This window comes from Convolutriloba macropyga, unplaced genomic scaffold, assembly GCF_964194025.1.
Source record: "Convolutriloba macropyga unplaced genomic scaffold, txConMacr16.3 SCAFFOLD_2515, whole genome shotgun sequence".
In the NCBI taxonomy this organism is placed as follows: Eukaryota; Metazoa; Xenacoelomorpha; order Acoela; family Convolutidae; genus Convolutriloba; species Convolutriloba macropyga.
In genome coordinates, this window is record NW_027452202.1 from 4,263 (window position 1) to 16,788 (window position 12,526).

The 12,526-nt window shown below is 35.9% G+C and overlaps 1 protein-coding gene across 1 annotated transcript; it reads left to right on the plus strand.

Annotated features, from left to right (window-relative positions):
- The first annotated feature begins 566 nt into the window (after nt 1–566).
- Nucleotides 567–1,112, plus strand: LOC142357289 (uncharacterized). The gene has a single exon (XM_075408938.1). It carries the CDS (start codon nt 567–569, stop codon nt 1,110–1,112), a length of 546 nt encoding a protein of 181 aa, XP_075265053.1.
- Nucleotides 1,113–12,526: the final 11,414 nt, after the last annotated feature.

Consider the following 12,526-nt stretch of genomic DNA (forward strand, 5'->3'; position numbering starts at 1 on the left):
AGTAGCAAATTTGTTCCGCGAAATAGCCAATAATTCTGAACAATAAATCCTGTAGTTTGGCACCGCAAAAATCACTCTGAATACAGTAACGAAATCTGTATGACATGGCGCAGTCAGCACGTGAATCTCGAAATCACCGCTGTCGATAGAACCATTTTGGGAACGGCCTACTTCGGATCCTCCAATAAGAAGAGAAAAGTGGCGCATTAAAGTAAATTTTGCTATTCTTGCACGAGAAAACATCACACTAGATACGCCTCTACAACCAAAACCAACAACTGTGCGACTACCAGCTGAACCGAAGTATGAGATGGCAATTGAAGAAGCAACTGAAGAAGCAGAAAGAGATCGACAAATAAGGAACAGTAAATTGAAACTTCAATGGGACTTCAAATGCCAAAAAAAACGGAGGCAGGTGTCTTATGCGGAGAACAACCATGGCATCTCTGTGACCAAAAATGTGTTTCGCTCTTGTATCTTAGCATCGGAACAGAGGGAAGACGTCTCCTAACACAAAACTTCCGCATGATAAAATCTACGATCTCACTACTCTCAAGCTCTGCGAGATGATGGAGATAGCGTTCATTCGTCCTAAAAATATCACCTTCAATCGCTATGTGTTTTTCTCAAGAAAGCAGAAAAAAGGCGAAACTGTAGAACAATTCTACAGTATTTTAAAAGAAGTGGCGGAAAAATGTGATTTCGAAAATCGAGAAGAGGTAATAATCAGAGACATCTTCATCACGAACATGTTGGACGACGACTTTCAACGCGAACATCTTCGAGACACAAATGACCGAGAAAGAGCACTCAGCATAGCTGTAAATATGGAGATGGGCCATCAAAATCGACAACAATTTTCAACAAACAACAATAACAGCGCAGCCGGCAGTACAATAAATGCTATAAAATCCTTCAATAGATTTCGCGGCGCGGGTGCACTGGGAAATCAGTCAGGCAGAGTAGCAGTCAATCGAGCAGCCGTTGGTCTTTGTAGAGGATGTGGTCAGGTTTGGACTCCATCACATCGCCAGGTTTGCCCTGCTCTGGGTAAGAAATGCAACCATTGTGATTTGCTCAACCATTTCACAAAGGTTGCAAAAATTAAATAACACACGAAATTGTCGTCCAGGTAATCACATCAATAATGTAGAAACTGCTGAAACTACAGAACAAAATACACATTCTGAGAATCAAAATATTAATTATATAAACTATAATGAACAATTCAACTCTAACTACGATTCTTCGGACGAAAATTACGTTGCAACTGTAGAAAACATTAGCACACCGCCTATTGCACTGCAAAATTTGACGATAACAATTGGAAATACAGATTTTCATTTGCTCCTCGATTCCGGTAGTGGTTGTACAATTATCAATAGGTCTGAGAAAAAACCCACTCAAATTAAAGTCTTTTTCAGTTGATATAGTCGAAACATTCGGAACCCTAAAAACGCCAATTCGCTGTAAAGATTAGAAAATTCAAAAAACAAAAATCACGGTAGTAGCAGACGGATTTAGACCCATTAATGGACGTGATCTTTTTGACCAATTGGGGATAACAATCTCACAAAAGCCTTCCCCGAACATAGAAACCAACAACATAGAAACACCCTGCGCAGTAAAAAAAAATCACCGGCAAAATAATTTCCTGAACTAATCTCACGAATAGGAAAATCGAAACACCATACAGTCAATTCAAAATTTCACAGAAACTATCGTGTCACGCATCAAAAAAGGGAGAAAATTACCAATTCATCTTCAACCAAAAGTAAAATCGAACTCGAAAAATTGTTAAATGAAGGACATATCGAAAAGTTAACAAACTGCTGGATCAGTTTTTCAAATCTCCGATCGTTATAACAGTCAAAAAGGATCAATCAATCAAAATAGCTTTTGATTCCAAAATCTTGAATAAAGCTATCCACAAAAACAAAAACCAGATGCCAAATATCGACTCGCCAATTCAAACGATTTCACAAACACTGTCAACCGCACCGCAAGAGACAGCTTATTTTACGACACTCGATTTACAGTACGCTTATAGTCAATTAAATTTACATAGTGACACGGCCCGCCATTGTAACTTTAATCTTGTAGGCGGAGATATGACCGGCACTTATTGTTTCAAAACGGGATTTTACGGTCTAACGGATATGTCAGCAGAATTTCAAAAAGCAATTGATTGTACACTCGCCGGCCCACTTAATACATTCTGTTTTTTAGACGATATACTGATAGTAAGTAGAGGCGGAATTGAACAACATCTTGATCTTGTACGGAAATGTTTGATAAAATTAGATCAAGAAAACCAACGAATCAATCTTGCAAAGTGAATTGAATGGCTTGGACATAGCATCACTCAAACAACTATAACACCATTATCGAATAAAACGGATGCAATCGAAAATTTATCATCACCCTAAAATTTCAAAAAACCCCCATCCTTTATGGGATCAGTTCATCATCTGGTTAAATTTCTTCCTAGTATGTCGCAATTGTGTTATCCACTTAGACATCTACTTAAGAAAAATACAAAAATATATTTTGACGAATGAACATGAAGAACAATTCAAATTGATAAAAGAGAAGATTGCTGAAATTAAGCATTTTGATCCTGACCTAGAAACACGTATAAAATGTGATGCTTCACGTAAAGGTTTGGGTTGTGCATTAGAGCAACGAACTCCAAACGGTTGGAACACCGTAGCTTTTGCATCGCAGATTTTGAGTTCTGTAAAAGATCGATATAGCATCAATGAACTCGAACTATTGGGTGTTGTTTGGTCTTTTGAACATTTCAAGTATTATTTACATGGCAAGCCATTCACTGTAATAACTGATCATAGGGCTTTGCTTTCAATCATGAGAGAAAATAGATCTAACAAATCTTATAATAGTCGACTAACACGTTGGGTCGATAGACTACTACCTTTTGATTTTACGATCGATCATCTTCCTAGTTCAAAAATGGAACTCGTTAACTATATCTCTCGCGCCGCAACAAAAGCCGTTAATATATCTGCTTACGACGAGCAATTCATAGTTGCTAAATTGGATTTGATTAAACGCAGCGCGAAACGCTTCTTATTAAATGCTGAGAATTATATCCATTTTGCAGCGCAAAATCCGCTCATAAAACAACAGCCTCAAATACCCCAGAATCCACTAACAAATTATGCAGTGAATTTGCACTGCGAAATCCAGAATACTCTGTAAATACCGAAAATGATAGTACAATTAGCAAATTAGCACCAAATAACTCAAATTCTAATATCCAAATCGAGAGAGCAAACATTCCACACTCGCTTCTTGCCTTAAATAACTCTACAAAACAGTCGCCCAAAAATTAAAAAAAAATTCAACGAATCGGAAGCAAATTCCAAAGTGTACTCATGATGTCCAACTCCGACGACGAAACCCTAATGCAAGTAAAGCACTCAACACCATCTAATGTCAGATTTGCAGAGGAGGCAGGCCCATCCACGGCTCCCGCAGTGCCAGCAACACCCTCAACGCCCAATGCAGATACTACAACGGTCATTTCTCCATCTACGGATGATCTATATACGGACGCCTTCAATTTCGCTCTGTCCAAAATATTTTCAAGTACCGTGATGGCAAGCCTGACTTCAAAGGACGCGATCCTCAAAGAGATCAGAGACTGCGTTCTGACGTAAAACGAGGACAGATGTAAACAGATTTCCCCATACATCCGTAGTTTTTGGAAGGACTTGCACGTTAAGAATGGATGTGTATGCATCGACGATAGAATTGCAATACCGAAATCGATCAAGGATGCTTACGTGGAGGCAATTCACGCAAAACACCCAGAAAGCTGGGGAATGACGGATATGGCGACACATGCATGGTGGCCATATCTGCATTGTGATATAATAACAAAAACGACAAAGTGCAACCCCTGTGTCAAAATTGGTAAAAATTTGAAGTCTATTATTCCCGCTAGCAAATGGGCACCATTAACATTATATAAAAAAATACCAAATGAAGAATTTAAAATTGAGTTTGGCGGACCAATTTATAATGAAAAAAATCAAGAAATTTACTTCCTTGCATGTATAGATCGATTTTTTCAATTTCCGTCAGCGGAGGTATTTGGTAGAGCTAATTCAGATAATATTTTGACATTCCCTCAAAAATATATTTGGCTACACGGAATAACTCGTTCTATTAGATTAGACCAAGCGAGATGCCAAACTGGTCAATAATTTAAAGCATTTTGTAATCAAAATAATATACAACTAATTGAAGCTCCAATACACAACCACAGAACAATCGGACTTGTTGAAAGGCTAATTCAAACCATCAAGAACCGTTTAGCTTGTATTAAAACGGCGGCGCGAAATCAATTTAAATTGAAAGCATCGATAAATTCTATTATTAAAAAACTACGTATATGCCGTCAAAAGACTATAAATATATCACCATTTGAAGCACATTTTGGCAGAAAGGCAAATACTGCATTAAGTAATATTTCAACGGCACCTGATCTTAGTAGTCTCACGTATAAACGAATTTTGAATAAATGTTTAGACACGGAGACAGTCCGTTGGGAGGAACTAATTTCAGAGAAGAATTGGGATCTAGAGGCCTGAAGCGACACAGAGTTGGAACAAAACAAGAATAAACTGAGCAAAGATGCGACCAGAAGAAGGAGGAACGCAGAACCAGATAAAGAATCTAGAGTAATTCCTCACTTTAATTTTGCTCTGGCAGTGCCACGGACGGAGACTTCCCTTTCAGTAAAACTGGCCAAGAAAAAACCAAAGACCAAAAGGACAGAGAAAAGCCTTGATGAGCTTCACGAGGTTCCGGCGCCTGGTTCCTCAGATGTCCAGACAGACGTTTATACTTCCGTCATAAAAGAAACAGGGAAGCGAGAAGTCACAATTCGCAACTCTGATTTGGAAAAAATTTGGGACAAATGCAGAGCCCCAAACAGACCTACCATATATACGCAAATAGAAGGCCGAAAATACCGTCAGGGAAGATAACTGAGGACCTGATCAATCATCATGCGAGAGAGGCGAGGAAGAAGTTGGAGGGGAACAAGAAAATGAGACACAGAAAGATTGCAGACGATGCCATTGCCGTTTCATCCATCCATTCTAACGTAACAAGAGCGCTAAAAGTGCGAATGCCGATCAAAACTAAGAAAACAGTAGTACCCGCACCATCACAGCCACCCTCTGAAAATTTGAGTGATTCCGCGCCGCCAATGGAGCTACCATTAACATCAATCGTAATTGCGGAGCCACCATAAAGGCCAAAACGGAAAGCTGCAACCAAAACAACTGCAGCTCTACAGCCATCAACGAAAAGGAAAAGATTCTCTCCGTCAATTACGGAATCAGACGAGTCCTTAGCGTCAGTTCAATCATGCCCGCCAATAACTTCATCGTTTTCGGCACCTTCGCGAAGCAAAAGAAGGCAGTTAATTAAGCAAACTCAAATCCAAAAAAAGTCGATCGTTTTCTCAATCAAGAAAACTGCAGCCAAAAGCCAAAATGTAGAAACGGACTATACAGTGGGCCTATGTTCTCCAAAACAAACGTATCCAACTCAAAACTATATTTCACGAAATTACGAGGGGCCAGAAACGTCCAAACGTCGGAAAAGCAGAAAGACTATATGAAAGCGATTCAGATTAAAACTTTTACAAACATTATATTATTATTTATAGTAACCAGTAAAAATGTAATTGATTTCTTGATAAACCACTTCGTCGTTTATTTTTGCCGAGGGGGAGATGTGGTATATTATGACTTAGTATGGACGGGGCTATCGATTTGGAAATACCAAATCCGTTCAATTTTAGTTATTTTAATTTGGTTCATTTTGTTTATCTTTTAGTTCGAATTTCATTGTCAATTTACTGTTTGAAGATCAAATCTTCATATTTCACGTGTATTCAATTTGTTTACATATTTTACTTGAAATCAATGTCTGTTCATGTAGTCTTGTGATTTGAGTTGCCGCGTTTGGAAACATTTAGATGTGATCAAATTGTTGATCAAATTCAGTTAATTTTAATTTCATCATTCATCTCAAATCTTACTTCAAGTTTAGTTGCCTCTCTTTTAGTCTGAAATTCGCTCCGCTAATCATTCAATTGTATCAAAATAATTATAAGCATCAATTCTCTAAGCGAAAAACAAGTCTGTAAATTAGAGCTAAATCCGCGTCGCTAATTGCACAAATATTTAGCACTCAGAAAATCGGATTTCAAAATACAAAATTAGTAGCGAATTCGCTCCGCGAAATAGCCAATAATTCTGAACAATAAATTCTGTAATTTGGCACCGCAAAATTCACTCTGAATACAGTAACGAAATCTGTATGACAAAACTAAAGGACGATTTTATGCTGATTTTATGCCTAGTTTCAATTGACAATTGCACTACTGTTCAAATGTATGACAATTAAAAGCTAAGCGTGCTTTTTTTCTCGATAACCGTGTTTTTTGTCTGAAATGGCGTTTTTGTTTAAGCAAATCACTCAAAAAATTAAAATTGCATAGAGCATTTGAAATTTGTGTGATTAAATTTACTTTTGCATTGAAAAGTATATAAATCAGTGCCCATTGAGGAGTCACGAGTAATGATCATTTATTATTTGTTCTAATAAAACTTGATAGTAAAATATACCTTGAGATACTATGAGATTTAACATTATTGACCATTTTGAAATTATACAACTGGGTGTGGATGATTCAGCCCCGTTTTTTTATGACACATGGTTGAGTGTATAGCATATAAATATTGTTGGGAGTAACTTTGTTTTTTATCTTTGTTCGAATACTAAGTAGGATTACACGTAGAAAAAGATACAGATCATATCTAAGCATTTATAATCACTAGGAACAGGGCCCGAGTTTGCTCTATTATTAAATAAGTACCCGTTCAAAATAATTCGAGGCCCTCGTTCAAAATCAGTCGTAATCAGACCATCGAAAACCGCCGGGGGATGCAAGAGAACTGATAAAAAAATTGTAGTGTTCTGGAAGTCAAGTTGATAAACCCATTTCAAGTTGATAATAAGTTGATAAAAAAAATGTAGTGTTCTGGAAGTCAAGTTGATAAACCCATTTCAAGTTGATAATAAGTTGATAAAAAAAATGTAGTGTTCTGGAAGTCAAGTTGATAAACCCATTTCAAGTTGATAAACACATTTCTAGACGTTTTCACCGTGTTCTGTGTAAAATCCCCCCTTTTTCAACCAGGCTGAGGACAAAATACGGATGAGTTACAAAAAAATAGGTAATAAACACAATTACAGGAGATTTGAGCAAAGCATTAGCAAAAATCATGCCGAAAATCTATCTGCAAATAAAACTAGAAACAAATCAGTAAAACTTATCCAAACAAATAACTACAGAATTGAAAGGAGCAGTAGCAGAAGATCACGCTAAACTTTGTCTCCGAATTAGCCAAAACCAGACTCTGAAGACTCTTGAGAACAGGAAAATTTCTAAATATTTTTCATGAAATTAGCGGTAAAAGTTTTCACCGCAGTCACAACATTTAACGCCAAAAAATTACAGTTTAAACCAATTTTCACCGCATTATTCGCAATGGGAGTTTCGAAAAGTTTCTCAAAGTATAAATGTGGTAGAGTCTGATCATAGACAATTTGAACGAGCCAAAAACGCAACCAATTATTTTGATCGAGCCAAAAATGTACCAAAAAACGTTGACGAAGCACCTGAAAATCTTGAATGAGGACGTGAACGCGCCAACAAATTTGGATGAAATCAGATCATATGTAATTATCTCTGGATGGGTCTGGTAACAAGAAATTATGGTCTAGAATGGTCTGATTATGGCCAATTTTGAACGAGGACCTTAACCTGGGTGAGGTGAGCAACCTGGGCGATGTTTTTTTTTAAATTTCAATTCCCTGGCGGATAAATACACAAATATTTCGCAAAAATCTAAATCGCAAAAACTGTCTAAATATTGCTAAATTTTTCAATGAAACACGCAGGTGGAAACTATCTCATGTGATTATTCAACTGACTTCTCTCTCTGTTATTCCATACAACTATAAAACTGGCTTACCTGCAATCATCAGAAGCGTTACCAAACACACAAAAATAGAAACCCTCATAGTCGTAAAATTTTGTTTTGAACAAAATGAATTCCAAATGTTTGTCCACTTTTGCTACCGAGCTTTTTCTTTCCTTATGATTGCCACCAAGTGAATTTCTTTTTGAAAAAATCTTTTGTGTGTTGCATTTTTAGCGTGAAACCTTTCCTAGCAATCTAACGCAGACAGCTGTAAAGATGGGTGCATGTGTTTGTGTGTGTTTGTGTGCGTGTGGGTGAGGGGGATATATGATATTGGATGCGTTATTGTAAAATCACCTGTTTCAATTTTTGGCGGAAAGACAGTGAGACATTGAGTAGACAACTTGTGTGAATTCTGAATCATAAAAACAGGCAAGCGTGAACAGACACCAGATCTTTCGGATTGATCGTCTAAATTTTTCTTCTATACCATGAAAACAGCTGATTCTTTTCAATTATTTTAGTTCAGGTGGTTGCTGATTAGTATACAAAGGATTTCCACAACCATATAAAAAGAGATCATGCAAGATCTTGCAAGACTCTTGCAAGAATAGGTCTTTTTTTTTCAAGATTCTCGCAAAACCTAAGAAAACTATGGTTTTTGGAAGAAAAAAGTTGGCCCTAAAAAGAAAGAAGCAAAAAAGCGCGCAAAAAAAGTCGAAGAAAGATCTCTGTTATCAGTCATATCTTATGAGCTAAGTCCTATACTAGTAACAAAACATTTTGGTTAAAAAAAATTAATATAAAAAAGATTAAAAAACATGAAAAAGGTGCTATTTAAGGGGGTAAGAAAAGTCATCATTAACATATTTCACCTTGAAAAAAACTGTTTGCGTTTTTTTATCAAAACCAATGCCTACTTGTGTCCAAGTATAATAATGATAACATACTTTATATCCCTAGACAGAACCTAAGCTGAGCGTCATCATGTGCTATATATGAGCACTGCATTTGTATGCTATCTTACATCAAATTGATTTCAACATCTGTTTGTTTTGAGTTATGTGTTCCAGGAGCCCGTATTGTGCCTCTACTGTCAAAAAATGGCAATTGTTCTATATCTTGTATATTTGTTTATAAGGGAACTTTCCAGAAAAGTATGAGCGGTCAGTGAATCCTTCAATACCAGCAACATTTTTTTCTAACGTAAAAGATACGCCAAAGATAGTTTCAACATGAAATTAATCAAATTGGCCGATAGTAGTCGTGTCTTTCTTCTTCCTGCCAATTTTTTTTATCTGATTTCAATCTCTGATTTTCAATCTTAACCTTTTTGCGTAGTGTTTTTTCGGCATTTTCTTTGTCAGAAATGTCTTTTGTTTTTCAGAGACACCGTTCCCGATATTTTGATGCTCTTTTTTAGCTTTTTTTTGTGTTTTTGTTGTTTTGCTCTTGACATAAAAAAGCAACAAGTTTTCACGTCTTATATGTCAAACTTTTCCGATGTAATTTCACCCTTCTGGCCTTTGAGAAACTTGTTTATCGTGTGCCAAATATCAGCACTGCAAGGGAATCAAATTTTTGTGTGCCTACTGTACATAAAATCGATTTCAGCAATTTTGATTCTTGCGCTAGATATTCCAGGAGGCCTAAACTTGTCTAAATTGTCGTAAAAATTTGGGAGATTCTTGCAAAGCTAATTTTTTCTAGCAAGACTTTGCACGATTAACTCTGTCTTGCAAGATCCTGCAAGACTAACTCTGTCTTACAAGATCTTGAAAGAATGTTTTTTGCAAGCATGCTGCAAGTTCTTGCCAGATTAACATTTGGTCTTGTCTAGGGTTTGCGAAATAAACCACAAACAGAGGGTACATTGTTGACAACAGAACAAAGCCGATGAATTGGTCAAATAATTTTTTTTTCGTTATGAATCCCAGTGGAAAATAATGGAAACTGTTGAAAAACAGTAAACCTTTAAAGTTAATTCATTTATTAGAAATACAAAGAATATCTCTATGAATAATGCCTTACATACAAAACTTTGTGAACTTTAAAATAGTTTTTAAAATGGTTTTGGATCAATTTCAGTTTTTCTATTCTAGGCTAATCTCAAAGTATAAAAATTCTCAAGATCCCATTTTTCTCCATTTTTAGAATCAGTTAGGAGTATAGAGAATGCCGTTTTATATTAGTTGCACTTCAGAGTTGTTTCAAACTCATTTTTGAAGAATCATCCCGATATGTTGAAATCTTAATTTTATTTCTGCACTGTTTTAGCAAAATGTGTTGTCGGCTCGTTTTGTCTTGAATTTTCCATGAGAAAGAGAGCATGACCAGAAAACTTTTTCCAACGTAAAAGATTTGCTAGAGATAGGCTCAACATAAAAACAAACAAATTGGTCAATCGTAGTCGAACTTTTAATGTTCTTGACAATTCTTAACCTGCTTTTGCTCCTTTAATGTAAATCTTATTTTGCTTAGTGTTTTTCCTTGTTTTTGTCAGCAATATCTCTTGTTTTTCAGAGACACCGTTTCCGAAATCTTGATGGCTGATTTAGCTCTTTTTCTGTTTTTTAATAATTCATTCATAACATCGAAGAATCGGCAAATTTTCACGTCTTCTATGTTAAACTTGTCTAATGTAAGTTAACTCTTTTGGACTTTAAGAAACTTTTTTTACTTTGTGCTTTTTATGAGGATGCAGAGGAACAAAATTTTTATGCCTGCAGAGGAACAAAAATTGATTTCAAAAACTTTTAGTCTTGCGCTAGATGTTCCAGGAGGACGTAACGTGCCTAAGTTGTCATAAAGTGACATTTCTTAATTCTGCATATTTGTCTATAAGGGAACTTTAGAAGACTATGAACGGTCAGTGCGTTTTGCATAAACATACTCAGAAACAGCTTGTATTTAACAGGAAACCAATTCAATTTTCCTTTGTGATAACCCTAACTTTATTTATTGTGTGTACCCTTTTGCAGTTAGTTTAATTCTTTTTTTTCGGAATTTCAATCATTGAGTTTTTCCCAGCCAGAATTTTTTAATCTTGCAAAGCAAACCTTTTCTAGCAAGATCAAGCACGATTCTCTCTCTCTCTCTCTCTCTCTCTCTCTCTCTCTCTCGCTCTCTTGCATGATTAACTCCGTCTTAAAAGATCTTTTTTTGAAAGTATGCTGGAAATTCTTGCGAGATTAATATATTCCACAAACAGTGAGAACAATGTCAACGACAGAACAAAGCCGAGGATTTGGTCAAACTTTTTTGTTTCATGATTCACAGTAGAAATTTATGGAGATTCTTAAATAACACTAAACCTTTGAACCTAATTAATTATTTAGAACTACATAGAAAAGCTCTGTGAATAAGGCCTAACTTCTATAAAACTGTGTTGTAAGCTTGTTCTGGTTTGAATTTTTGATGGAAAAGAGAACTTGACCAGAAACATCTTTTCTAACGTAAAGGATATGCTTAAGATAGCCTCAACATGGAATTAGTCAAATAGGTTGACCGTAATCGTATTTTTCATGTTCCTGCCATTTTCTCACCTGCTCTTGCGCCTTAATTTTTAATCTTTTTTTGCGCAGTGATTTTTTGTTTTTGCTTTTTCTTTGTCAGCAACGTCTTTTGTTTTTCAGAGACACAGTTCCCGACATTTTGATGCTTGATTTAGCTCCTTTTTGCGTTTTTTGTTGTTTCACTCTGGTGGGAAAAAAATTTTTCAAGTTCGCTAAGTTGAACGGTTCTATTGTAAGTTAACCCTTTTGTGTGATGTTTTATGAGCCGTAATTTTGGATGTAATTGACAATTGATACTAATTGTACGTATTAATCTTGTCAGTTAGGCAAAAATTGCATGGGAACTTTGTTTCCACGGCTGCGCGCAAGCAGTCTGAGATGTATATGTGTTAATTTTAGCTATTTAAGTTTTTGATAAAAGTGATTCCACAGCAATTATCTACAAAATTCTGATTTGCATCAAAAAATCTGAAGAGCTTCAGGTATTTTTCTGTCGTTGCACCACAAGCCATTTTCTCGCCAGCAGATGGTGTTTAATCAAATGCGATTCATCCTTCATTGGATTCAAACCTGTTTGTCGTAACTGTCCAAAAAACTATCAATAGGCTGATTTTTAAGAATGCAATGCTAATAATATCTAGCAAGATAAAAATTTAATAGAGTTGAATCTGCTGAACGCTCTAAAACAAAATTAAAACTGATTCAAACAAAAATTTGCCTCTAATTAGTTGTTTTAGAGCGTTCAGCGGATTCAACTCTATTAATTTTTTTTTATCTTGCTAGATGATATTAGTATTGCATTTTTTGAAAAAAGAGATCAACCTATTCATAGTTTTTTGAACAGTTACGACAAACTTGTTTTGGTAATAGATTTCTCTTTTATCCCACAATAACAAATGTGCATTAGTTGCGAGGAGAAAATTTTACGCTAGCAATACTTCAGCACTCCCAAAACTAACAATCCAGTTTCATCGTGTT